A 25487-nucleotide genomic window follows, 5' to 3' on the forward strand; every position below is an offset into this window, starting at 1 on the left:
TTGCATAAATTACAAGGACATTAGCAGTCCGTATGAAAAATAAATTTTAATATAGGATGGTAGAATATGGGATTTGAGCCTGGGATCACAGGATCATGAGTCAAGTGCTCAGATGGGAACAACAACCAGGCCAGGGCAAATTGACTATTTGCGTTGTAAATTAAAAGTTTGCCTCCATTAATCTTTTGTCAGTTATTATCTTCTTGCATTTTCTATCTGCTTTATTTCCCTGTCTTCACATCCCTCTCTTCTATTGACATCCTTTAATTTAATTAATCTGTGCCCGATGCGAGTCTGTGCTGTATCTCCTGGAAAATTCCTCTCCTGTGTTTTGTCACAATCACCCGATGGGGCCTTCTTGGCCGGTACACGTAGGAAAATGTTTTTACTCTGTTTCATGTTTTACCTCCACCACCAAAGGTGGACGGACGTTATGTTTTCACCCCTGTTTGTGTGTTTGTCTGTCTGTGAGCAGGAAATCTCAAAAAAGTTGAGGATGCATTCAAACGAAACTTGGTGGACAGGTTCGGTGTGTGATGAGGACAAATTGATGAGGTGGTGACGATTCAGATCTGGATCTGGATATGAGAATTTTTTTTTTTTTTAAGTGATTCTTCACCATTGAGAAATCGGGTGAAAATGATATGTTGCACGATATCTCAAAAAGTTTTGGTTGGGTTATGATAAAACTTGGTGGATGAGTTGGGTAGGTGACAAGGACGAGCCGATTAGATTTTGGTTCAGGTCCAAAACGGTTTTGGGTACAAAACGTAATCTGTTCAGCCTGGCGGAGGTATGTGCTCTACCGAGTGCCCTTCTAGTTTTATTACTGTTATAATTGTTCTTTTTACATCATTAGACTCGATCTTCACAGTCACACGACAGTTGGGCTATGAGTGTGCCGACGGCCTCTGATAAGTCTTGTTTGGGATTGGTTCCCAAGGTTACAAGATCCTTATTTGTTTTTTATTCCTTCGATGCCGAAGGCGCCCGAGGCATTATGTTTTTGGGTTGTCTGTCCGTTTGTGCATGCGTAGCAGATTTTCGTTTCCATGATAACTTCTGAACTACTGAAGGAATTCCAACCAAACTTGGTAATCATATGAACTGGAGTACAAGGATGAACTGCATAGATTTTGGGTTCAGAAGGTCAAAGTATATGGTCATGTTGCCTTTCATTGAAAATCTCTGTGAGCATAATAACTTGTGCACCACAAAAGGGATTTCAACCAAACTTGAGGCAAGGATAGACTGTGATACAAAGATGAACTGATTCAATTTCAGGTTAAACAAGTCAAAGGTCAGGTGCCCTTTGAAAATCGTTTTGCAGATCATAACTTGAGTTGGAAACATCTGATGTTTTCTCTCTTCTACATATATATATATATATATATATATATATATATATATATATATATATATATATATATATATATATATATATATATATCTCTCTCTCTCTCTCTCTCTCTCTCTCTCTCTCTCTCTCTCTCTCTCTCTCTCTCTCTCTCTCTCTCTCTCTCTCTCTCTCTCTCTCTCTCTCTCTCTCTCTCTCTCTCTCTCTCTCTCTCTCTCTCTCTCTCTCTCTCTCTCTCTCTCTCTCTCTCTCTCTCTCTCTCTCTGTCTCTCTCTCTCTCTCTCTCTCTCTCTCTCTCTCTCTCTCTCTCTCTCTCTCTCTCTCTCTCTCTCTCTCTCTCTCTCTCTCTCTCTCTCTCTCTCTCTCTCTCTCTCTCTCTCTCTCTCTCTCTCTCTCTCTCTCTCTCTCTCTCTCTCTCTCTCTCTCTCTCTCTCTCTCTCTCTCCCTCTCCCTCTCCCTCTCCCTCTCCCTATCCCTCTCCCTCTCCCTCTCCCTCTCCTCAGCTCCTTCCCATCACTCTCCTCTCCTCTCCTCCCCCCTGTCCTTTTCCCTCTCTTTCATGACCATTAATTTTTCATATGACCTTTAATTGAGATCAAACTTAACAGTGGGTTGCCATCTAACGTGGGTGGAACCATCGATGCATTTGCCTCAAATTATTTAATTTTTGTTTCACAGGTATGGTTCTGCATCGTATGAGCCTGGTGTTGGCGCAGTGGTTAGGGCAGCGGCTTGGGATCCAAAAGGTCCTGAGTTCAAGCCCCCGTTGGGCCACTGAATTAATACACCAGGGGGTTGACTCAGCCTGTCATCCTTCCGAGGTCGGCAAAGTGAGTACCAGTGTACTGGGCCGGTGTATACCCCGGTTAAAATAGGTGTACCATATCCCTGTGTCGTAAGAGGCGACCAGGGTTGCGTCAGGAAGGGCATCCGGCGTAAAACATGTGCCAAATCACTATGCGGATCATACGGATGATCCGCTGTGGCGACCCCTAATGGGAGCAGCCGAAAGAAGAAGAAGAAGAGGTATGGTTCTGCATCATTTTAATGATTGTGTGCAATCTTTTGAACAGGAATATATATCGAGGCCTTTTAGACTGCAACTCTGGACATTACAAATAATTGCTGACTCTGAACATCTTGGAAAAAATAATCTGCTCATTGCATTCATGTGATTTAGACATATGAAATAATTAATCAATTGGAAGTCGGTCGGTACTCTTGACAGAGTGTGTTCATGACCAATCCAGGACGGGTCGCCACTCCAGCGCAGAATGCTCAGCTGAACGTGCAGGAATTTGGAATTTGTTCAGGGTGCCGGTGATAGCTCACCTACTCTTTGTGAAGGACACCGTGGGATCTTAAATGTCCCCCAACTAATTCCGATAGATGGGATGCCCAGTGGTAGGTCCATCCGAGGGACAGCACACACAATGATGAATCACACTGCCTGTGAAACACTAAGATGACAGTTTATAGCTGGGCCGAGATTCAAACTGAGGCGAGATAGCTCAGAGGTGAGTGCACACACCTCCCAGCCAGCCTGTTGCGGACATCTGGAAGAACGTAAAAGAGGAATTAGTATACAGTGTATTATATTTATTCATTACTAGCAAAGGTACCTGGTATTGCCCAGCAACACCAGGTCCATTCTCCCACCCTCACCCTCCCTCTTACCCTGCCTCCTCCATCCCACCCCTCTCTCTGAACTCCCACAATACCCATTCCACTTCCTCCTCTGACCTCATCCTACCCCCTCTCTCTCCGGACTCCTACCCCATCCTTTCACCTCTCTCCTCCCACTGCTTTACCACCTGTCACTTCAGGGACATGAATATTAAGAGAGGATGGGAGAGAGAAAGAGAGAGGGAGGGGAAGAAAGGAGGGGTGACAGAGCGAGAGGTGGGGGGGGGGACAAGCACTTCAACACAGATCACTATACACTCTGGGAGGGAACGGTGTGAGGAGGGGTGGGAGCGAAAGAAAGAGAGAGGAGGGTAGAGGGATAAGGAGGAGGGGGAGAGTGGAAAGAGAGAGGGGAGGAAGGAATGGGGGTGGAGAAGGGGGGGAGCAAGGAGGGGTGAGTGGCGAAGAAGGGGGGCGAGGGGGAAGAGTGACGCCTCTCCACTCATTGCTATACACTCCGGGAGGATTGGGGGGGTGACAAGGAGGATGGGGGAGTGGGGAGGGTAAGGGGGTATTCTGGACTTGTTTTTGGTAGTGAGACTTTTGAGGAGAAAGAGGGGGGGTGTTCTTCTTACATTTGGTATGGGGACTTGGGGGGGATGGTCCCGTCTGTTGGCATTAGTACAGGATTGAATGAAATGGGGTACGCTAATACAGCACATTCAAAAAGGATAGCAATACCACCTGTCGCTTTCAAACAGTGTGTACCATTTTGAAAAAGATTATGACATGGGCTTTCCTTGAGGGATGCCACTTTGTGGCTGCCATCCTGTCAGGCCTGTCACTAGGGGGGGGGCATTTGGGTGCAATGTCCCCCCATGGCGCATCTGGTGCCCCCCAATTGTACGCCACCCATTTATGCCCTGTTGCACCCTGTGAACAACTTAGTGTTTAAGGACGAGCACCCACTGTGAACTCCTTGCTGTTTAAGAGTTCACCTGTGTGAACTAAAACCTTTATTCCAGATGTTCAACGTGGTGAATAATAAAGCCTTCTTGGATATACTGTTCTTTAATAATATCCTTCTTTGAATAAGTCAAGAGATAAGTGTGCGCTTGCCAGCGCATCTCCAAAAGCAATTGGCAAGACAATCCAGTCCAAGCCCACAAGATAAAAAATATTAACGCAAGCACCAGCACCAGCAGCCAAGACGACAGACAGCCGCAAGACCTCGTGTCGAATGTCGATGTTGTGGGTGGTTATATATATATATATATATATATATATATATATATATATATATATATATATATATATATATATATATATATATATATATATACATATATATATATACATATACATATATATATATATATATATATATATATATATATATATATATATATATATATATATATATATATATATATACATATATATATATATATATATATATATATATATATATATATATATATATATATATATATATATATATATATATATATATATATATATATATATATATATATATATATATATATATATATATATATATATATATATATATATATATATATATATATATATATATATATATATATATATATATATATATATATATATATATATATATATATATATATATATATATATATATATATATATATATATATATATATATATATATATATATATATATATATATATATATATATATATATATATATATATATATATATATATATATCGTGGATCATTTAGTTTTAAGGAATAGCTAATCAGCGTCTTCGATATGGAGGCCCTATTAATCAGGTTACCTGATTGGTTGTAAGTTCGGTATAAATGTAATATAGTCATCATATGATGATATGAATAATGAAAAGACATAAATTTACCTAATTAAAGATGAAGTGCACCGCGTGACCTTCACAACCCTCCATCTTACAAAAGTAATTTTCTAATAAAAATTAAAAAATATGTGTTTGCAATCGTGCTTACATTTGAAGTTATGCAGATAAAACCTGTTTTTGGTGTATGCATCATTTAATAGATAAAACCGTCAACCGTCAAATGTCGCGAGTCGCGAGGGACGAGTCACAGAGAGCGCTAGCTAGCAGCAGTAGAAAAAGACATGGATATACGAAAATGGCTAAGAAAAGGAAAAAGGTTGCGGTTGTGGTTGTGGTCAGCGCCTGCCGTGGTCGGCTGCTTTGTACTTCTGATGTTTAAGTTAAATGTTGTGTTTGGTGCTTTGCATATCCCATATCTAGTGCTTTGTGCATAACCTTACCTCTGTGTAATTGACTGCTTTAAATGCGGACCTTGTGGTATCTTCAGGCTGGTCGTATTTGCTGTTGATAGTTTAACGTGATGATCGCAGGTCATAGCCTACTGTATCTTATTTGAAAGTGCACTGATTCCGGTGCCAACCTCCCCCGTTTAGTCATTGTATCTTTGGTATATTAATTTTCTCATGCCAATTCTTGACAACACCTTGTATAAGTGCACCTGAATTGGTGCCAATTGTCTAATCATTGAATATCTGCATTGTGAATGTGCCAGTTTGTTGCGGCTCTCCTGCATTCGAATAATTTTAGGTCAAAAACATCGGAACATATTAAATCTAGCTGAGATCAATTTGGTTAGTATGCGACGGCAACCTCAGTATAGATGCGTCAATGCTGCATGAATACAATAGCATACCGGGTTATCAAAAATATTAAATATTATAATTGTGCCCCCCCCATCCAGTTCATATGCCCCCCTTAATACTGAGCCCTGGCGACGGGCCTCCACCCTGTGTACCTGCTCTTGAACTGGAACTCTCCGAGGTGAGCGTTACATTTTAATCTTTTATCAGATTTTACTAGGACAACGGAACACGTGTTTATATATGTACTTAATTTACTTTATTACCTTAATATTGTCTTGAATGTCAATTTGTCATTTTATTTTCAAAAACGACAACCGCTGTGATGAAAAGGCCATTACATCGCTGTCAACTGTATCACCATGGCTTACAAACATTAGTTGATCAGGAATGGCTGGCTTGACAAGCAATTTGGGATGTATACAATGATTTGCAGGTATGAAGCTCTATCATACGTACAGGTTATGACCTGTTTTTAAGGCAAGGCATTTTTGATGAGGCCAAACAAAATGGAAGTTTCAGACCCCTGAGAGGTGAGCGTGGGCTGACCAAGGATAAGCCTGTTTTTGTTTTTTTTTCATGATGAGATGAGTTAATTACCATCAAAGGGGGTGTTAAAATTTACCCAAATACCCAGTTTTCATTCATGCACCCCCTCTGGAATTCCCTTAGTATGCATGCAAAGTTTCGGGCCGCTAAGTTTCATGGTTTTGGAGTTATTGAGGAGACACACTGACTGACACACACTGACATTTATTATATGTACAGATAGATTGAGATCCATTGGTCTCATTGCCTAGAGCATTCACTTACTTGATGATTGTGGAATCGGATCCTGACCAAGGCATGCTGGAGAGGAAAGATTGCACACCCTCAGCATTACATTCCAAACTTGAACGACACTCGTCGAGCACGAAGGGGCTCTCCTCGCACGTTCATTCTGAGCAAAAATACCATTGTTAACTAAACACACTGCTATTATGACCCACATACCCGAATCATCCATGAACCCTATTATGTCACATAGTTTCTTGGCATGGGTTACGAACATCATAGATTGAATTCCTCACTCACATTGGGTCATACATCAGATGGATGAAGTTTCAGCTTTTTTGGATAAGGATTTCAATTCAGCCAATAACGACGTCTGGAATACCACTTCTCCGATGACGTCATCGTTATCACTCTATATACCCCATGGGGAGTTGACGTATACCAGGTTTCGATATTTTTTCAATTATATATATATTCCAAGACACACGGACGTTACAATAGTCTCGCATCCCCTTCGGGCTCGGAATGAGACTAATGAGACAACGTGACGTCATTTTAAAAAGAAAATTCAAACATTTTATTTGCCTCACATGAATGATATAGTTGTAGTCATCTGAATCCAATCAGCCAACTGATATCAATGAGAAATTCCCCTATATGGGTTTTTAAAAAGAAAATTGGGCTTCATAACATCAAAGAGGCCAAAACTGAGACTGGAGGGAAACAGCAAATTCGTATTTAATACGTTTAAGAGACATATATTTAGGAGGAACTGCACTTGCTCACGCTGTGTATGCTTATTTTACCTAACACGTGGTTGTTCGTGAAATTGATTGATTATAATTATAAAGGCAGTTTATCAATTTTGGAATGTTTAAGTTTCTTCATGAACAAGATTTTTTTTGAATGTACAATATAGCTCACTGCTCCTCTGTAAAGATGTTTTGGTTGTTTTTTATTTTTCGCCAGGCCTCGCTCGGTAGGTGCAGCGTTCAGGTATTGCTTTCCTAAAACGTTAACTTGCCTCACCATGCCAGTGTCGTGTGCCCTCTGGGTGCTGAATGCCAGCCCAGGGCCCACTGTTTATTGTTGGCTCACTGTGATGGTGAGGAAAACGTGTTTCCCCATCCAACTTGTTGCAAGCACTAATTGCTTGTAGCTACGCAGTTTCCGCTCGGGCACTTTCCCATGTCCCACAAAAAGGCATCTCCTTACCGACCCAAAATAACTTCACCCCCCCCCCTCACCCCTTCGGCTGTATGGTGCTACAATATTCCAGAGAGAAGGCCATAGTGCATGATGCAACACTCGATACAGACTGAAATCGTGATGTTTATTTCCGCTTGAAGTTGTGGTTCCGATCAGTCGTTACGTTTCGTCCAAGGTACTTTTCTTCCAGAAGTATCCCCGTTATGAATAACTGTGACCTTGGCAAAATGGTTCGGTCGAGATTCTGTTCTACACACCTTCCACATATGCTTGAATTGCTGTGATAATGAAGGAAAACTTACATTTAACGGTCACTTTCACCAAAATGCATCATTCGGTTTTGGAAAAACTATTTTCAAGCCTCATTGTGACGGTGCTTTTTTATTTGGAATTTTTTTAATGTACACTTTATCTCTATCATTGTGCTGTCGAGACTTGGGTGGAATGCTGAATTTTGAAAGTCTCCATCAGCTGCTTTGGTTAGTGCACAAATTGTAAACGCCTTCATCGATTGATAGCATTACTTCTATTTTCCGATTGCGAGGGTTGAAATCGAGACACCCGCATGTTGTAGCGGATGCACAATTGTTTGGGTAGCACAATGAGAAAGTCCTCGAAGTGACTGAAATGCACCTCCAAAGCCATTGTCTTCGTGACACGTCCCCAAGGTGTGCTCAGCACCTCCTCGGGACGGGCTGGACTCATCACAGTGGAGGAATGCACCAAATGCTGAGCTCAGGGGCTTTGAGGAAACTCATGTAAAAGTCCATACTTAGTGGAATGGGAAGGAGGGAAAATTGTGCGTGACGGGTCGATTGCTCCCTGTGCATCCTGGCCTTTCGCTGAGCTCAGGAGCTATCTGTGGGATCACACCATGAGGTGGAAGGAGTGCATCCTGTGTCACATCCCACCTTTTGTGGTGCAAGTACTGCTGCCTGCAAAAGCTAAACTAGAAGGAAGTCAAGGAAGAGAGATTAGGCTTTTGAAAAGGGATGAAGGAAACTGCTGTCTCAGCAAGGCATCTTGAAAACTCCCGGTGGTTTTGAAGGTCCTGCTAAAAAGAGCAGCCCGGGGGGAAGAATCGTGCCTGGAACAAGGCACTTCCTGTAATCCCTGAACCGAGCAAGGTTTTCTTGATGTCGGCGCATGCTATATAACTTTCTTTTGACATTGTGCAGATATGTCAATAAACAGTCTGCAAGTATTTGAGGCGTAAGTGTTTGAAGGAAAACTATCTGATCAGTGGCTACTTCAGCAGTTAGACATTAGATGGTTTTAAAATCTGCTGTAAATTCACCACTCGTTGCCAGCTCAGAAACCTGTCCCTTTATGAGAAATTGTATGCCATGAGATCTTTAACAGCAAAGCCACTTCGCGTGGGTGGGGGGAGGAAAAGACGTCGGTTTTCGTCTGATCCGATGAGACAAGCTTACATGTTGGAGGATTGTTTTTGACAGAAACTCAAGAAGCAAAAACAAAGTTACTTTTTATGTTCCCATTTTCAGCACTTAACTCAATAAGCCACAGACATCCGAGGTTGAAATCCCTTACATTGTGTTGATTTCATCCATTCCCAGGTGGCACGATAACGTTGGCAAAGTTGGGCCAAAGTCAAGAGCGTTAGCTCAGTTGTCTCTTGAATTCCTTGTAATTGGTGTTGCCCAACATACTCACGAGCCTGCAAAACTACAAAAACTAGAGATCTATGTTCGGATATCACTGATGGTTCCCGGTATAGCCAACTCGTAATATTAGCCAATTGGTAGCACTTCAAATTCTGCCTCCTAATGAAAAATAATAATAAAAAAAATTATGGAAAAGTCTAAATACTGTAATTGAAAATTGAAAGAATTAAATAAATGATTGTAAAAAATACATTGAAAATTAAACAATTACAAATTATTCTTTAAAAAGGCGGGACACCAAGAGTAAACACTTAATGTCAGCCTCCAGAAACCATAATAATCTTTTTGATGTTACAATACTTCGATCATAGCGGTATGGATGATGGTATGATGTTTCGCAGTCTGTCCTGTTCATGACATCACAGTCTGTCTTCCCTACAGTGTGTCTGAGCTTTAATGTGGCAGTGTTACATGACAGCAAAAGGTTACCTTTGTGACATTACAGTGACCCTTGACCTGTTGGAAATACAGTCATCGCCACCAAGAGCCTGGAAAGTGACTACCTTGCAGTCGCTGTAAAGGTAAAGGTACAGCTGTCTGAAGTCAACTCTCGTCTGCAACAAAACCTGCAATGATGACTCCGGACTAAGTTTAATACACTGTTGTGGTTAATGTGATAATAATCTCTTCCTGCTGGCTCTGTCAGGATTCCTGACTTGTGCACACGTGCGCGCGTGTGTGTGTGTGTGGTTTCTGTATAATTTTATTGGTTATTGTCTCAGTAAAACAGTGAACCGTCACGACATAAGGTCAGGTGGTTTCTTCAAATTGATGATTTTTATTTATTTTCCAAGGCTGCACGCATGCACATCACCATCTAAGATGTTGCCACTTTTAATAAAAGAAATGTCTATGCAAGTCTGGTATTGCTGTAATGCCATGGAGTGCTCACTTTTCGACAAAAAATTCTCTCAATAAAGTTTTGTTTGCACCTGGCACATGTGCATGCAACTCGTGGATTATTGCGCGCATCATACACATGACTACTCAAGGCTGATAATTCGTAAAAATGTGCAGAAAGACAAAGTGTATTTGATCCCTCAACAGGTATATATGCCTTTCGGGCTGTATGTGTGCAGTATATGATTTTATTGGACTGCATACATGATACTGTGCAAATTATGCACTTTATTTCTGGGACGTAGTCAGTAAACCGGTTGTTATAAACCCAAAAAGATTATCATAAAATTTTTTTTTGGTTGTTATAAACCACTTATCGAAGTGACAAGATGGCATGATTATATATGTGGCTTGCTTCAGGTACCATGTAAACCTGTTCTAACCTATTCCATAGTCGGGTTGTCGGTGACTAAACTGTCTCCCCCACCAGGTTTCCTGGTGAGGAGGGTTTATGGATATGGACACCCAGCAGGATTAAAAACAAAACCTGTCAAAGGGTGGAGGAGCTCCTTGTGAACCAATGGCCATCCATATCTAGTGCCCAAGTGTGACTGCGGATATCCTCTTGCATTTGGGTTACCATTTTTTAGGAGGTTGGTGGCAGAATTTGCACTCTGGCCACCGTAAAACCCTTCCCTCCGCAAAACATACTAAAAACGCAAAGAAAACTGAAAACCCACTCTGTGTGAGTACCTCCTGTGTAGCTGCTCTTCGCAGGGCAGCTCACCGGATGACGAGATTGTGGCAAAGCCTTCGGGACCCTCACTCTTTGATGACAGGAGAAAAAACACGGGGTAACCTTCCCAGGTTGGATTGCGGTCGTGTGTGCCGTAGTGGTGGTGCTGGGGTGTTGTCCACCAGACAGCGGTCTCCTTGGGTTAACCTGAGGCGATCCCTTCGGATGGGTGTCTGGAATGTCCTATCCCTATGAGAGGATGATCACCTGTATGTTATCATCTGAGCTCAAGCGTTTGAACATCTGCATTGCAGCACTCTCTGAGGTTCAGAGACCTGATAGTGGCGAGATCATGACGGGTGGTTACACCTACTGTTGGTCTGGTCGCTCTGGTGGTTAATTTAGCCTTAATGTGCACAAAAGTGGTTGTTAAATGTAATAAATAAGATTCATCGGATGTCTGTTTGTCTGTCTGTTCACGTTTTTTTTGCAAAGACTGCCTCTCTGTGTTTTGTCTGTCTGTCTGTCTGTTCCCTCGGCTGACAACCACCAAATTTGGCACACAGACAAAGTCCGACCTGGGGGTATTTTCATCCACAACCTCAGCCTTTAAAGACCCTGAAAAACCACAAGACCTTTATTATTTTTTTATTTTTTACATGCTTGAAAGATTAGAATACATGCTTGAGAGAAAACTTTCTACATATGCTTGAGAGATAAAACCCCTTAAAGACCCCGAAGACCCCAAACACAATTAAGACACTTTAAAACCCCAAAGACCCTTTGGACCCAAAAGTTGGTTAAGATCCCTAAGACTTGAAGACTCCTAAGACCCTCAAGTCTTTTGTAGGCCCTTAAGACCCCCTTAGAGCCAGAAGACCCTTAATATCACCAAAACCCTTGAGACTTCGAAGACCTTTAAGAACTGGAAGACCCCAAATACCCTTAACAGCCCAATGACCTGGAAGAACGTTAAGACCTTCAAGACCTCAAAGACACTTAAGACCCTGAAGACCCCTTTTACCCACTGGTATTCTGGCTCTCCTGCTTCTCCCACTTCTCAGTCTCCCACCTGGGCAACGTCGGGTAACCCTGCGAGAACCCGAATAACTAATTAATTGATAAATATATGGAAAATGGCAATGATGAATGTGACATAAGGTGCATGCATGATACAGGTATATGAGCCATTATAGCGGTGAACCATAACATTGGCGTGTTCAGTTAACGATGGTGTTTTTAGATCCTCGTGGAGGATCTCTAACCCTAACTCACGTTGTTGTTCTTCATCTTCTTCTTGTGGACTTTTTTGTTTCACAGCCTCCAGTTTTCATCGAAACTTCCTGAAACTTGGCATATATATGTAAAAATACCCTGCGCAGACAGTAACCATCTCCGATTTTGAAAATTCCTCCTCGAAAAAAAAGTTATGACGTCAAAATATCTCCGCTAATGGAAATCGGCTAAAAAATTAACTCCGAAACGAGGCAAGCTTTTTGAATTCTGTTTGCGGGAATTGAACAGGGCATTATCAGAGATGAATTACCGCACATATGATACATCACTATGACGTCATATCATTTTAATGACGTCATTCCTATTTTTTTGACATTTTTTGTTTCACAACCCAGAGTTTTCATCGGATCTTCGTGAAACTTGCCATGTCTATGCAGAAAGCCCACGCGCAGGCAGTAACCCTCTCAGATTTTGGAAATTCTTCTGAGAAAAAAAGTTGACGTCATAATATCGCCGCTAATGGAAATCGCCAATACCATTATCTCCGAAACTAGGCAAGCTGTTTGAATTTTGTTTGCGGGAATCAAGCCAGGCATTAGCACAGACCATTTATCGCAAGCCTGATACATCACAATGACGTCATATTCGTTTTTATGACGTCATCATGAAGAGGACGAGGATCTTAGCTCATTTGAGCTTGTTCAGAATGAGCGTGTGAGGCGACACGACGCGCTCCACGAGTGCCGTCTCGAACGGAGAAGAGGATGGGGGAGAGAAGGGACACATTTAGGGCTGTTAGGGGGGGGGAAGGGGGTAACTGTTGGGACGTCGGAGGGCAGTTGTGTGAAAAATGTATAATTACGCCATATTTGCGTACGTAATAAATAGACCGGCCGAAACTTTTGCACACGGTTGAATAGAGTGTAATGGAGGAGGGTGTGCAAGCGTTCTTTGCTCGAAGGTCGTTAGTTACTACGTTTGTTGCGCTCTCTCGAGACGTAAATGCCTTTAGTCAAGTGGTAAACGTTCGGTCAGGTTTGTCAAACGTCGCACCGAAAGTTTTTTTTTATTAATTTTTTTTTTTTAAATCCACATTCGTTTCGCAGTTCACACGCGTCCCCTGTACAAACGGCTGAACCATGAAAACCGAGCACACGGGCGCGGCAGCGGCAGCGGCCAAAGGCTCGAGGGGTCCGCTTGGCGAGCAGCGCGCGCTCGGTCCACGCGCGTCGTGACGTCATGTCCGCAGCTGCCGCACGCGTCCTGCGCTTCGACCAGTTCAGTCACTCGCGAGTTGGACGGATGGGTGGAGGTGACTATCCCGTGACGGAGAGACGCGTCCTTTGAGCGGGAAAACATTCCCGCCGTGCCCCATGTGAGAGGAGACGAGAGCACGCAGGCGGTGATGGCAAACCGCGTGCTCTTTGTTTACTTCTGCTCGGCGATTCCATTCCCAACGTTCATACGGGCAGGTGAGGCGTCCGCTTGAATCGGGAACAACAACAACGTCGTCGTCATTGAGCGTTGATGTTCACCGTGTGAGGGGCGCCGAACGAGATTTATAAACGTTAACATTTTACTTCACAACACATAAATATATATATATATATATATATATTTATAAACACAATAATAAAAACAAGCCGGTAGGTGGACATGGGTCGTCGACTACCCGATAGAACCTGACGCGATGGGCCCGTTCGATGGGGAATGACCTGAGGATTAAGCACAAGAAAATTCATGATTCTAGCTTCAAGGGTTAATGCTGCAGATTGTTATTTTAGTTAAAATACCCCCACATTTAGAGGTTTTTCGGCCGTTGCTAGGCAACGGAGGGGTCCGTAGCAACGGTTCTTTCTCACACATAACTAGGACATACCATGAACCTACCATACCAGTTTCATGTATATCTGACTCATAGTCTCTGAGATATAACGAACTTCCTTTTTTTATTGTTTTCGACCAGGGTTCATTCAAAGTCTATCTTCTCCCAGTTTTCATAGGATCCGGCTGGAAATATTTAACAATATGGCTGAATGTACTGCCCACAGTCGCTCGTGGCCCGATTTTTGATTTTCGAAAAATTAATTTTTTTATGATTTTTCCAAAACTTCAAAGTCCCGTTGCTAGGCAACGGTGGTGTCCACAGCAACGGTTCTCATTTGCACACAACTAGGTCATGGTATGAACCTACCAACTAAGTTTCATCGAAATCGCCATTGTGTTAACTGAAATCGCCATTTTAAATACTGATAATTATCATAAGGGTAGAACAAATCTCAAAAAAAAAAAAAATGTAAGTTTTTTATTTTTATTTTTTATTTTTTTCTTCGATGAAATCGACTACCCAACAATTCCTGACTAATTGTTTGTATTTTTTTTATCATTGAAAGATATAAAATTCGGTCTTTCCTGATAACTTGCGAGTACCCATCATGGTGTGTGTGGAACGCTCCATGTACATCCAGGATGGATTCCATCCGTGCTTTCGTACTGTGTTCAATCACCCTTTCCCCAGTGGTTTATTCCGACCGTGCGACCGATCATCCATCCATGTACTTTAGTGTACACGAGATTTCAAAAATCGTTGAACATTTCGCTTTCATATTGCAGATACCTATTCCTCATGAGGTTATCTCAACCTGATTAGTTCACGGTGAGCTGTGATTGGCTGAATTATGTTGCCGTGGCAACCGTCTCGATAACTTCGCTTGTGATATTTCCGAAAAAAACGTTTAAAATTTAGCTTTCATTTAACGCAGAACGATTCCTTATCCCACCCAAAATGCGGAGGACCTCGAGTATCAGCTGCTTGTTTTTTTGTCTTTTTTTTTTAAAGGTGTTTTTCTTCCTTGCAGACTGTCAATCTCCCAAAGATGTCCTCACGATCCCCACGTTCCGCTACAACTTGACGGAGCCCGTGGATGAACGTACGTATTGAAGCACTTCGGTTCGTATCTTGTACGAATCGCAACTAGGCGTCGGTATATCGTCACTATATTCTTTATACGTCATATTGTTTGCACGACTTTGGCTCAGAGTGATGATTATGAGAAAGTTTTGCTGTATGAGGGTGTCTGATGATGTGATTGTCGATCTGCCGTGCAGGTGGCGTGCCTGACCTCACGTTCATTAACCACAACCCCCTCGTGCTGCACGCTCACAGCACCGCCATGTACTGCGTGGCTCGGGAGCGTGCCTTCGAGCTCGAGATCCAGAACGACTTTACTCCCCGCACCACCAAGCCCTTTCAGGACGTGTCCGGCTCGAGGGACGCCAGGTGGCGCAACGGCATCGCGGTCGTGCTCGGCAATGACAGATCCAAGGACTGGACCGGCATCGGGGTGTTCCACTGCAGGGTCAGGAGGCCAAGCATTGACCTGGTCATTCATACCATCAAATACGACCAGTTTGGTAAGAATACTGTATTTATGGTATCCCTCGTATAACGTCTTCGTTACCAAGGATAAGGAAATAAATAATTTTGAAAGTCTTCAGGACAAGGTTGTGGTTACGTCATGGTATGGTTGCACGAATCAGTCGTACTGCGACAGGATGTTACAGAGATACATTTGAGCTATTTTATTCCGAACCTGACAACGACGTCCGATTGATGCTTCCATATAAAGGGTGTTGCATCATATAGTGTGTCGTCCCTCAGTTGGACGTTCAGCTTGGTTTCCTGTCCCGCTAGCATTAGATAGTGGACGTAAAAAAAACCCCACTGTGTCTTTCGAGAAGAGTATGTGAGTTATCACCCTCACCCTGAACAAATTGCAACCACAATCGCCTTCAGCTGAATGTCTGTTCGAGGGAAGACTTGTGCCAAAAATGTTCCCTGGCAGATCCCACAAGAAGGTGTAAAGTGGAAACAACTGGTGCCGTTGAAGTTATGAGAGGTAGTAGTAGTAGTAACAGTAATCACTCCCATCAGAGTTTGGGTGAGCTCATTGAGCTCCTTCTGCTCTATACTTGAATGACGTTTGTAGAACTGGATGTGGATTTGAAACGGAGACGACACTGATTGAGCCCATGTTTTCTCAGCCTCGATGCGTCCAGCAGCGCAGACAATCACTGTAAGCAAAGGGGATTCTGTGAACCTTACTTTCATCGTGCAGACAAAGCTCGCCTCTGATGTCATGTGGTTGCGAAATGGTGAGTTTTGCAGTTTTGGCTCTCTTGACTCATCTTGGTTTTGTCATGTTGGGTTAGACAAATAAATTAATGATGTGCGCAAGGAGATTCAGGGGAACTCTGACCTAGGAGGGGGGCATTTGGCCCATTGTGCCTGTGCTGTGTCCACACCCAAAAACTCCCTTCAACTGCAAGTCATGCTAACTGTCCAGGAAACCCTGTACAATAAGGAAGTAGTACATACCAGCCTTGGATTGTTGAGATACCTTGGTATCTCTAAGATCCACAACCGAAATGGAAACTGGAAGAATGGCCAGCTCGAAAATGGCATCCTCAGACACGCAGCAGCCATGCTGGACAAGAACAGCAATTTTCACTTCAAGTCTAATTATTTTGAAGATCTAATCCAGACGAGTTGGGAGTGCTTCCATAATGGAGTTTATTTCATTCACAATAGAGGTTAAGCCGGCTATCCCATGTGCAGCTGTGCACATTAATTATCCCCTTGTATTGTTGTGGGGCCGGATCTCGGCGGCGAGCACGACCGCGATATGGAGCAGTAGAGTCGGCTCCACCGAACACCCGGAATTTATAGGTCGTCACCCCTGATAACTCCGGAGCCGACGGGTCCCTTATCGGACCGAAGATCGCCAATAGGTCGACGGCGTGGGATAGGGTCGATTGCCAATTTCAATTTACCTAAATACCCACGTCGTCCAAACTACCGGGGAAATTCACTCTCGGCGGAGCTCGAGCGGAACGAACCGTTAACGTGCTCGAACCGTGCGTAACCCGAGTGGATGGTTACCGAGGTCCGTCGGTCCAAATGCACAATTTTCCGCTTCCCAATTTCCCAACACGTACCGTGCTAAACCAATGAAAAAAACCACAGAAACGAGCTGAAACATTTAACAGGGGATTTTTTTTTATAATGGGGGGGGGGGAAGGGAACACACAAAGAGCAGAGTTATCAGACTATCGAGAAGAAATGCAAATAATGTACAAGGCACTTTAACAATTGCCACTTATAGACTGGGCCCACAGACACACACGCACACACCCAAAATAAATGATGGCCGTGGCCTTTATTCGGCCCTTCAGCTCGGGAGGGAAGGCGAGCTGAGAGCAAGAGCCTACACTTGCACCTGCCCACCTCGTGCGGTCTGGTCGAGCTTGTCCGGTGGCGGGACTCGAACCCACCGCCTCAACACAGCACCAAGCACCAAGCACCAGGGACGAGGGACAGAACGACGGACGCCAGCCAGCACGAAGGCGGACGAAGCGGGAGGCGACAGGCGCTCAAGGCCGGAAAAGCTTCCACGGATCAGACGACACCAGGTGAGGCCAATCCAGACAGCCAGACAGAACACCCCGATCACTGTAGCTCTCCCGAGGTGGGAGGGATTTCTTCCCTGGCCACTCGCCTCCTGATTGGATGGTTGCGTCGCGTGAATCGCTGGCCGTCCCTCATTGGACAGGCCCACGGAAGGTGGGGCGACTCCCACCTTTCTGGGTGGAGTCCCGATCTGAGGGGATGAGCCTCCTGATTGGACGAAGGGCACGCCCTTGCCCTCGTGGGCGGAGTCGGCTCTGGAGCGAGGGGTCCCACCCACGTCCGCAGCCAGAAACACATGCGCTATGCCGTCGGTGAGCGAGGCGACAGTGCCGCTGGTGTTGTTGTTGTTGTTAGTGATGTAACAATGTAGATGAAAACCCGGTTCCGGTTCCGGTTTTGAGCGGCAAGAGGTCTCCTTCGGGGCTCCCTGCTGACATTCTCAAAGTTAAGTTCCGGTTGTTATTTGTCCCGTTTTAACTGTTTAATTTTCTCACCTACATGTTAATGTGTGTTCCTAGTTCGGTTTTGTTTCAAAAATCGTGCTATTTTGTGAGTATTTATGTCGACGTTCTCACCTGGTGTTTGAGGCCTAGTCCTAGGCTTGAGGCCTACCGGTTCCACTTGGTGTTCGATCGTTTTTTTTTTTTTTTGTTTGTTTGTTTTTTCTCCCCATTACCTTCAATTTCTATCCTCCCCATTACCTTCAATTTTCATCCTCCCCACTTTCCAAACATCCCCCATTCTCCCAACTAATCTCTTTCTTATCTCAAAAAAAAAAAAAAAAAAAAAAAAAAAAAACCCAACAACAACAACAACAACCTTCTCCCGATTCTGCTACTTCTTCCTCTTAACTTCCTCCTCGTCTTCCTCGATTTCTTTTTTTTTACACTTCCATGACCTAATCTGTTGAACTCTCTCATACATTAATATTAACAACAAAAACGATCTTATAATGCTTCATCTTCCTCTCTCACACATGTGGTACTCTTTACTGTTTCACAATGCACTACTCTTCTGCTATTTTAACAGACTGCTCTCATTTCGACCTCTCCTTCATTCCTTGCCTAAAAAATCCAACTATTACAGCACTTCTTCTCTCCATGCTCTGAATTCGCCTTCATTGCATCCATCAAGAATTGTGTTAAATCGCATCTCTGACCTAAAACTTTTAAAAACCACAGTTTGCCATGGATGCTCGCTTTCCATCAACCATTCTTTTTTCCAACTTCAGTGCCAACTCACCCCCTCACCCCTCACTCTCACTCTCAAAGCAACCATCCCACTCTTCTCCCTCCAAGCCTCCCTCTCACCTCTTTCAAAAATTCCCCCTCACCTTTCTCCCACCTTTCATCCCCCTCACTCTTCCTTCTCTAAGTTGCCCCCTCTCATCCACCAACCTGCCTCCCTCCACTGCCCTCTCACCTCCATCTCTTCACTCCACCTCCTCAAATCCTCAACTGCCATCTTCCTTGTCTCTTGTCCCCCCTCTTTCACAGCACCACAGAGCCTTTTCTCCTCCTCATTCGGCCCCCTCCCCTCGCTATTCTGCAATACCCCACACTCCTTCAGCAACCCTCCTTACCTCCCCCCTCGTCCCTCGTCCGACCCTCCCCCGCCCCTCCACCTCCTGCACCAAAAGCCTCCTCCCCTACCTCTTCATTAAAAGTGTGGACCTCAAATATCCGGGGCCTTCGCTCAAACCTTTCAGATCTTTCCATGCAGGTTGCCACTGACAAACCAGACATTATCTGCCTAACAGAAACTTTCCTCTCCCAAGACGTGTCTGACTCCCAAGTATCTCTCCCTGGTTACTCCCTCTTACGGTATGACAGACCTGAGCCTCGTCCTGGTGGAGGTGTTGCTCTCTTCATCAAAGACTCTATTCCTCACTCTCCCTGCACTGCTCTCACTCCCCCACACCCCCAGGAATACCTCTGGCTTCGGCTTCCCCTCCACTCCCACCTCATGTTTATATGTGTACTGTACCGTCCACCGAACAGTGATGACTCCATCTACACCTCACTCTCCGAAAACATGGACCATCTTCTATCTTCTCATCCAAACTCTCTCTTCCTCTTATGTGGCGACTTCAATTGTCATCACGCCAGTTGGCTAGGTGTGGGTACCTCTCTCACCTGCCATGGGACATCAGCAAAAGCTTTCTGCGACTCATTGGGACTGACTCAATTGGTCAACTTCCCGACCCGGATCTCAACCAATGGTACTCCATCTCTTCTGGATCTGATTTTGACAAATTTCCCTGACAATATCTGCTGCTCTTCCTTCGCTCCAATTGGTTCTTCTGACCACGTCCTTATTAAAGTGGACATCTCTCTGGCTATTATCAGAGAACCACCTCACCGCCGTCGAGTCTGGCATTTCACTCAAGCCGACTGGCAGGGTCTCCAAGCAGCCATCAAACTTACAGACTGGTCTCCTATCACTACTTTCTCAAACATCAACTCATCCTGGGAATTCTTTCAAAGAAACTTGCTCTCCCTCATGCACAGATTTATCCCCTCTCGTGTTCAGTTGTCTTACCCTTCCTCCCGCCCTTGGTTTACTGAAGCTTGTGGCGAGGCAGTTGTCCTGAAACAACTTGCCTTTGCCTCATGGAAAGCAAACCCAACTGAGGGCAATCTCAGTTCTTTCCACAAAGCTCGGAACAAGTGTGTAGCTACCCTCAGGAGAGCCAGAAAACAACATCTTTCTCATCTCAAGTCTGAACTCTCAAACCTCTCTCCCTCCTCAAAATCCTGGTGGCGTTTAATCAAATCTGTTTCTGGTGTATGTTCCCCCTCCATCCCCTCCCTTACCTCAAATGGCCGCACTGCTGATTCCACACGTGATAAAGCTGAATGTCTAAACTCGGTGTTTGCAGCTAAATCTTGTGTCCCAAACCCATCACTATCTCTACCCACTTTACCCAGTCGCACCCAACTGTCCCTGGACTCTGTATCCTTTTCTCCTGACAAGGTGGAGAGCTTGCTTTCAAACCTCGAGTCAGATTCTGCAACCGGTCCAGACGGCATCAGCCCACGTGTCCTCAAAGCCTGCTCTTCTGCTCTTGCTCACCCTCTCTCTGTTCTATTCACCCTCTCATTTTCCCAAGGTCATCTGCCATCTGCTTGGAAATCTGCTAACATCACTGCCCTGCATAAAAAGGTGCAAAAACAGATCCCTGTAACTATAGACCAATCAGCCTTCTCCCAATCATCAGCAAGGTTATGGAATCCATCATCGCTTCAGACATGAAATCCTTCCTCTTCTCCAATGGCTTGATTTCCAATCATCAATTTGGTTTCAGACCAGGTCACTCTACCCTAGATATGCTGCTACTGCTCTCCCATCAATGGATGGAGGTCCTCAATGCCAGACAGGAAATCCGAGCCGTATCCCTGGACATATCACGTGCTTTTGACACAGTCTGGCACCCTGCCCTACTCACCAAACTCTCTTCCCATGGTATTCAAGGCCATCTCCACTCATGGCTCGCAGACTTCCTCTCCTGTCGCAGTCAACGTGTGGCCCTAAATGGAGTTCTTTCATCCCCTCTTCCTGTGCAGGCTGGAGTTCCTCAAGGTAGCGTTCTGGGCCCTGTTCTTTTTCTGGTTTTCATCAATGATCTCTCGGACTCTCTGGAAAATCCTCTATTTCTCTTTGCCGATGACTCAACCCTCTGCCGTACCATCTGTCATCCCTCAGACCGGCAAGCAGCAGCTTCTTCGCTCACTGCAGATCTGGATAAAATCACAAACTGGTCCAACACGTGGAACATGTCTTTCAATCCAGACAAATCTCACACTCTCACTATGTCTCTTCGAAAGGACCGTTTACAAAACCCCCCATCCACTTTCTCAACAATCCTCTGGAAGAAGTCTTTTCTTTCAAGCTTCTGGGTCTCACTATCTGCCATGACCTTTCCTGGGAAAGTCACATTTCCAACCTTGCCTCAAAAGCCAGTCGCCGACTGGGAATCCTCCGTCGTGCAAAGTCCTTCCTCGGCCCTCTTGAGCTCCTGACCACTTACAAAGCTTTTGTCCGTAGCCTGATGGAGTACTGCTCTCCCCTCTGGGCTGGTGCTCCTGCCTCCCACCTTTCTCGACTTCACGCTGTCGAAACCAGGGCTTTTAAGATCATTGGCATCTCCCGCAATGAAGCTGAGTCTTTGGGCCTCTCACTCAATCACCGCAGGTTGGTCGGTGGTCTTTCTGTCTTCTACCGACTCCTCTCCAGCCTTGCCCCCCTGCTCTCTCTGCGATTTGTCCCAACCACATTTCCACAGGGCGCTCAAGGTCCGCCAACAACCCCCTTCTGGTAAAACTACCAAAATCACGAATCACTGCTCATCTTCACTCTTTCATTCCTCTTTTTTCCCGCCTTTGGAATAAACTTCCTCACTCTATTCTTTCCCATTCTTCCCTTCAGGCTTTCAAAACAGCTGTTCACCACCACCTCTTATCTTCCCCCATCCAAATCCTCGATCTTTTCTACCCCCAATAATCCACCCAAGCCCACTTCCTTCATTTCTCCTACTTTCCTTCCTGAAAGTCCCTTTAATGTCCATCTTCCCCTCGCCATGTTCCCCGTCCCATCCCCATCCCTCTCCCTTCCACAGTTCACCTGTGTCTGTTCCCCAATGTTTTGTCCCTTCCACTCCCGCCCCTCTTGTCTCATGCCTCCTTGCTGTGAGTTGTGTGTTAGCTCTCATACGAGCCTCGACCAAGGTATTAAAAAAAAAAAAAAAAAAAAAAAAAAAAAAACCCTGACTATCAAAATAACTCCGCAGCGCATGAACATTTAATTCCCATTGGACTAGGGACGGGACCCTAACTAGAAACACGTACTTACTGATATAACTGTTTTATAAGCACCTGAATGTTGAGTGCAGTAAGCTTCCAAATTCGTAACAGTATAACTCCAACTATAATAGGCTGCTGTGCTCTATAGAACACCCTTCTTATAAATCCTTGTTTGTATATGTTCGATCCAAACAAAGACCACACTGTCTCCGAATACCATGCAGTATTTATTCTTCATCAATCATTTTAAACATATATCAGCTCAACAGATCTATGAAGCTCAAATAGTCAGCCGACAAAGCCAGTAATAAGTGAATTAACATAGAATGCCTATGAAGGAGAACAAAAGACATCTGGAACATCCAGCTGAAGTTCAATTGTTTGACATCTTATGGTTTTCTTTTCCACAATGTATATTGATTGCTATATATATATATATATATATATATATATATATATATATATATATATATATATATATATATATATATATATACATACATTTCCATATAGATATATACATTTCCATATAGATATATCCCAATCCTAATCTATCTTGCTATCTATCGATCCATTCCCTCTAGTTGTCTATCCATCTATATATCCTCTCTCTGTCTGTCTCTGTCTCTGTCTCTCATATATATATATATATATATATATATATATATATATATATATATATATATATATATATATATATATATATATATATATATATATATATATATATATATATATATATATGTCTATCCATTCTATATACTATCTAAATATCCATTCCATATATGGATCTATCTATCGATCTATCTATCTATATTTCCATTCCCTCTATCTATTGATCGATCTATACAGTCATGTGCCGCTTAACGACATTCCGGGCAACGACGGATCGCATATACGACGGATCTGCCAGCTCTGAAAAAAAAATTAATGAATGCAAAAAAAAATGTAACTGAAAAATTCCTCTCGCCGAGTGATGTAGCCTCGTATAAAAATAGCACATACAATTATGTACACTGTACAGTACATAATACCTCATAATGATCATAAACGACAGTGTGGCCCTGTTATAATGCGATCGTTGAGGTCCATAAAATGTCATCGCGAAAAAAAAACAGCATCGTGCTAAATTGGGATTCAAGGAAATCGGCTTTCAAACTGAACCAATGTTTGTACGTTTACCTTCTAGCAAGTAAATTACCTTTGAATTGAAGAATTCCGCGAATAAATCGTTGTTCTTAGTCGACATTAAAACACAAATTTATTTTTGGTGAAGCTTTTTATGTTGTCAAAACAATCGCACTGTTCCGAAAATATTTATCACAATTGACAGGTGCTCGTTTCTTCATTTGTAAATTTTAACATCGATGCAATGATTACATATTTATAAAATCCAAACGCTATTTATTCATCTTTCTAAAATCAATGTGAGAGGAGATTGTAAGCTGCTGCTAACAACACCGATGGCCGTCATGAACAGCACAAAGGTAAATCTAACGTGTATTCCGTCTCTCTTGGATGTGTGTTACAATTGCCGACAGTATTCAGTGCAATTTCATGCTGTACAGGTTTGTATCCGAGGAGCAATAGGCTACACCATATAGCCTAGGTGTCTAGCTTTGTGCAAGTACGATGTTCGAAAACGGAAACGAAAAAAAAAATGATGTTCGCACAACGACGTCGCTTAACGACCCGTTTCTCAGAACGGAACCCCGTCGTTAAGTGGCGCATGACTGTATATCCATTCCATCTATCTCTCTATCTAGCTATCCATATATCCTTTCCATCTATCTCTCTATCTCGCTATCCATATATCCATTCCCTCTATCTATGCATCTATTGATCTATATTTCCATTTCCTCTATCTATCGATCCATTCCCTCTAGTTATCTATCCATCTATACATCCAGTCTCTGTCTCTGTCTCTGTCTCTCTCTCATAAATATATATACATACTAGTAAAGGTGCCCGTCTTGGACGGGCGTCACTGGCAACATATGGTAAAAGACAGATAGCATGAATGTATTTTAAACAATATATTATATCATTTTTATCCATTGATTATCATTCAGGTTTTCCCCTTCGACTGTCCCACAGTAGCTCCACTTCGATGACATTACTACGTAGTTTAGTGACTACGCAACGTGTACCATTCGTGAGTTCCGGAGGATCCATAGAGTGCATTAAAATTACAGGGCACCCTATTTTAAAGTGTTCTAAAAGGCCGGATCAGTTTCGTGTACATATTCATATCTTGTAGATTTTAGCTGGCCGGATCAGTTTCGTCTACATATTCATATCTTGTAGATTTTAGCTGATTCTGAAACTGTTAACAGCATGTCGATCGGATGGTTCTGTGATTTTCTACGGTAGTAAACAGAAGTACGACTTAAGCCTGTACACCACTATGCGGAGACCTGAGGACCTAATATTTCACAACAAACTAAAAACTCACAAAATTTGAAGATATTTTAAACAAACAATTTATTATAATATCAATTAAATATCATTTTTATCCATCGATAATATGAATTGTTCTGTACAGCTATCGTTGTTCTCCTGGGATCTGCGCATCCATCCACGATCTATGTTCTAATGAAGTGCAGTAGGAATAATAAAAACAGCACCGTGCGGGAGTGTAGGTAATCTCTCCAAAGCTCTCGGAAAGCCTTAAAATGCATCACGATCGGTTTGATTGTGAACAGATATACAGACGGACGGACATCGAGACCGCTTTTATGAGGTCATCATGAAGGTACCGCTTGATATTACGCATTGAAATAGAGATATGAATACTCAAGTGAGTTTATTATATGTCTATGATTGATAGCTTATTGACAGCTCAATAACATGAGCAAGTTACTATGGCGTATAGTGATTAATAATAACATACTCTACAAAAGGTTTTACGAACTCATCTTAGTGGTCCTCTAAAAAATGGGAAACATTTTTATTTCTTTTTTGTGCAATAATTCCTCCCATTTTGCAAATGGAGAACATGAACTGTTTAACTACCATAATCATCAAAACGAATTTTGAGGGGCCTCTTAAGGAACACAATAATATCATCTATATTTATATTTCGGCACGCCCCTT

The 25487-nt window shown here is 43.2% G+C and overlaps 2 protein-coding genes across 7 annotated transcripts in view; both read left to right on the forward strand.

Annotated features, from left to right (window-relative positions):
• The window catches only part of IFT74 (intraflagellar transport 74), a 96921-nt gene extending 86676 nt beyond the window's left edge, over positions 1-10245 (forward strand). For all 4 annotated transcript variants that reach the window (XM_085885345.1, XM_085885343.1, XM_085885344.1 and 1 more), the window contains one exon: positions 9779-10245. In XM_085885345.1, the coding sequence (XP_085741471.1) occupies positions 9779-9882 (104 nt within the window). In that variant the 3' untranslated portion in view covers positions 9883-10245. The remainder of the gene's footprint in view (positions 1-9778) is intronic.
• A 3047-nt stretch (positions 10246-13292) lies between these two features.
• The window catches only part of LOC147024930 (tyrosine-protein kinase receptor Tie-1-like), a 161641-nt gene continuing 149446 nt past the window's right edge, over positions 13293-25487 (forward strand). The window contains exons 1-4 of one of the 3 annotated variants that reach the window (XM_085885348.1): positions 13293-13591; positions 14978-15049; positions 15228-15533; positions 16164-16274. In XM_085885348.1, coding sequence (XP_085741474.1) covers positions 13525-13591; positions 14978-15049; positions 15228-15533; positions 16164-16274 — 556 coding nt within the window. In that variant the 5' untranslated portion in view covers positions 13293-13524. The remainder of the gene's footprint in view (positions 13592-14977; positions 15050-15227; positions 15534-16163; positions 16275-25487) is intronic. The other 2 variants (XM_085885350.1, XM_085885349.1) reach the window with 2 other exon arrangements.

Source organism: Eptatretus burgeri, chromosome 6 (genome assembly GCF_056783735.1).
Source record: "Eptatretus burgeri isolate ZD-2024b chromosome 6, Ebu_testis_v1, whole genome shotgun sequence".
Taxonomy (NCBI): Eukaryota; Metazoa; Chordata; class Myxini; order Myxiniformes; family Myxinidae; genus Eptatretus; species Eptatretus burgeri.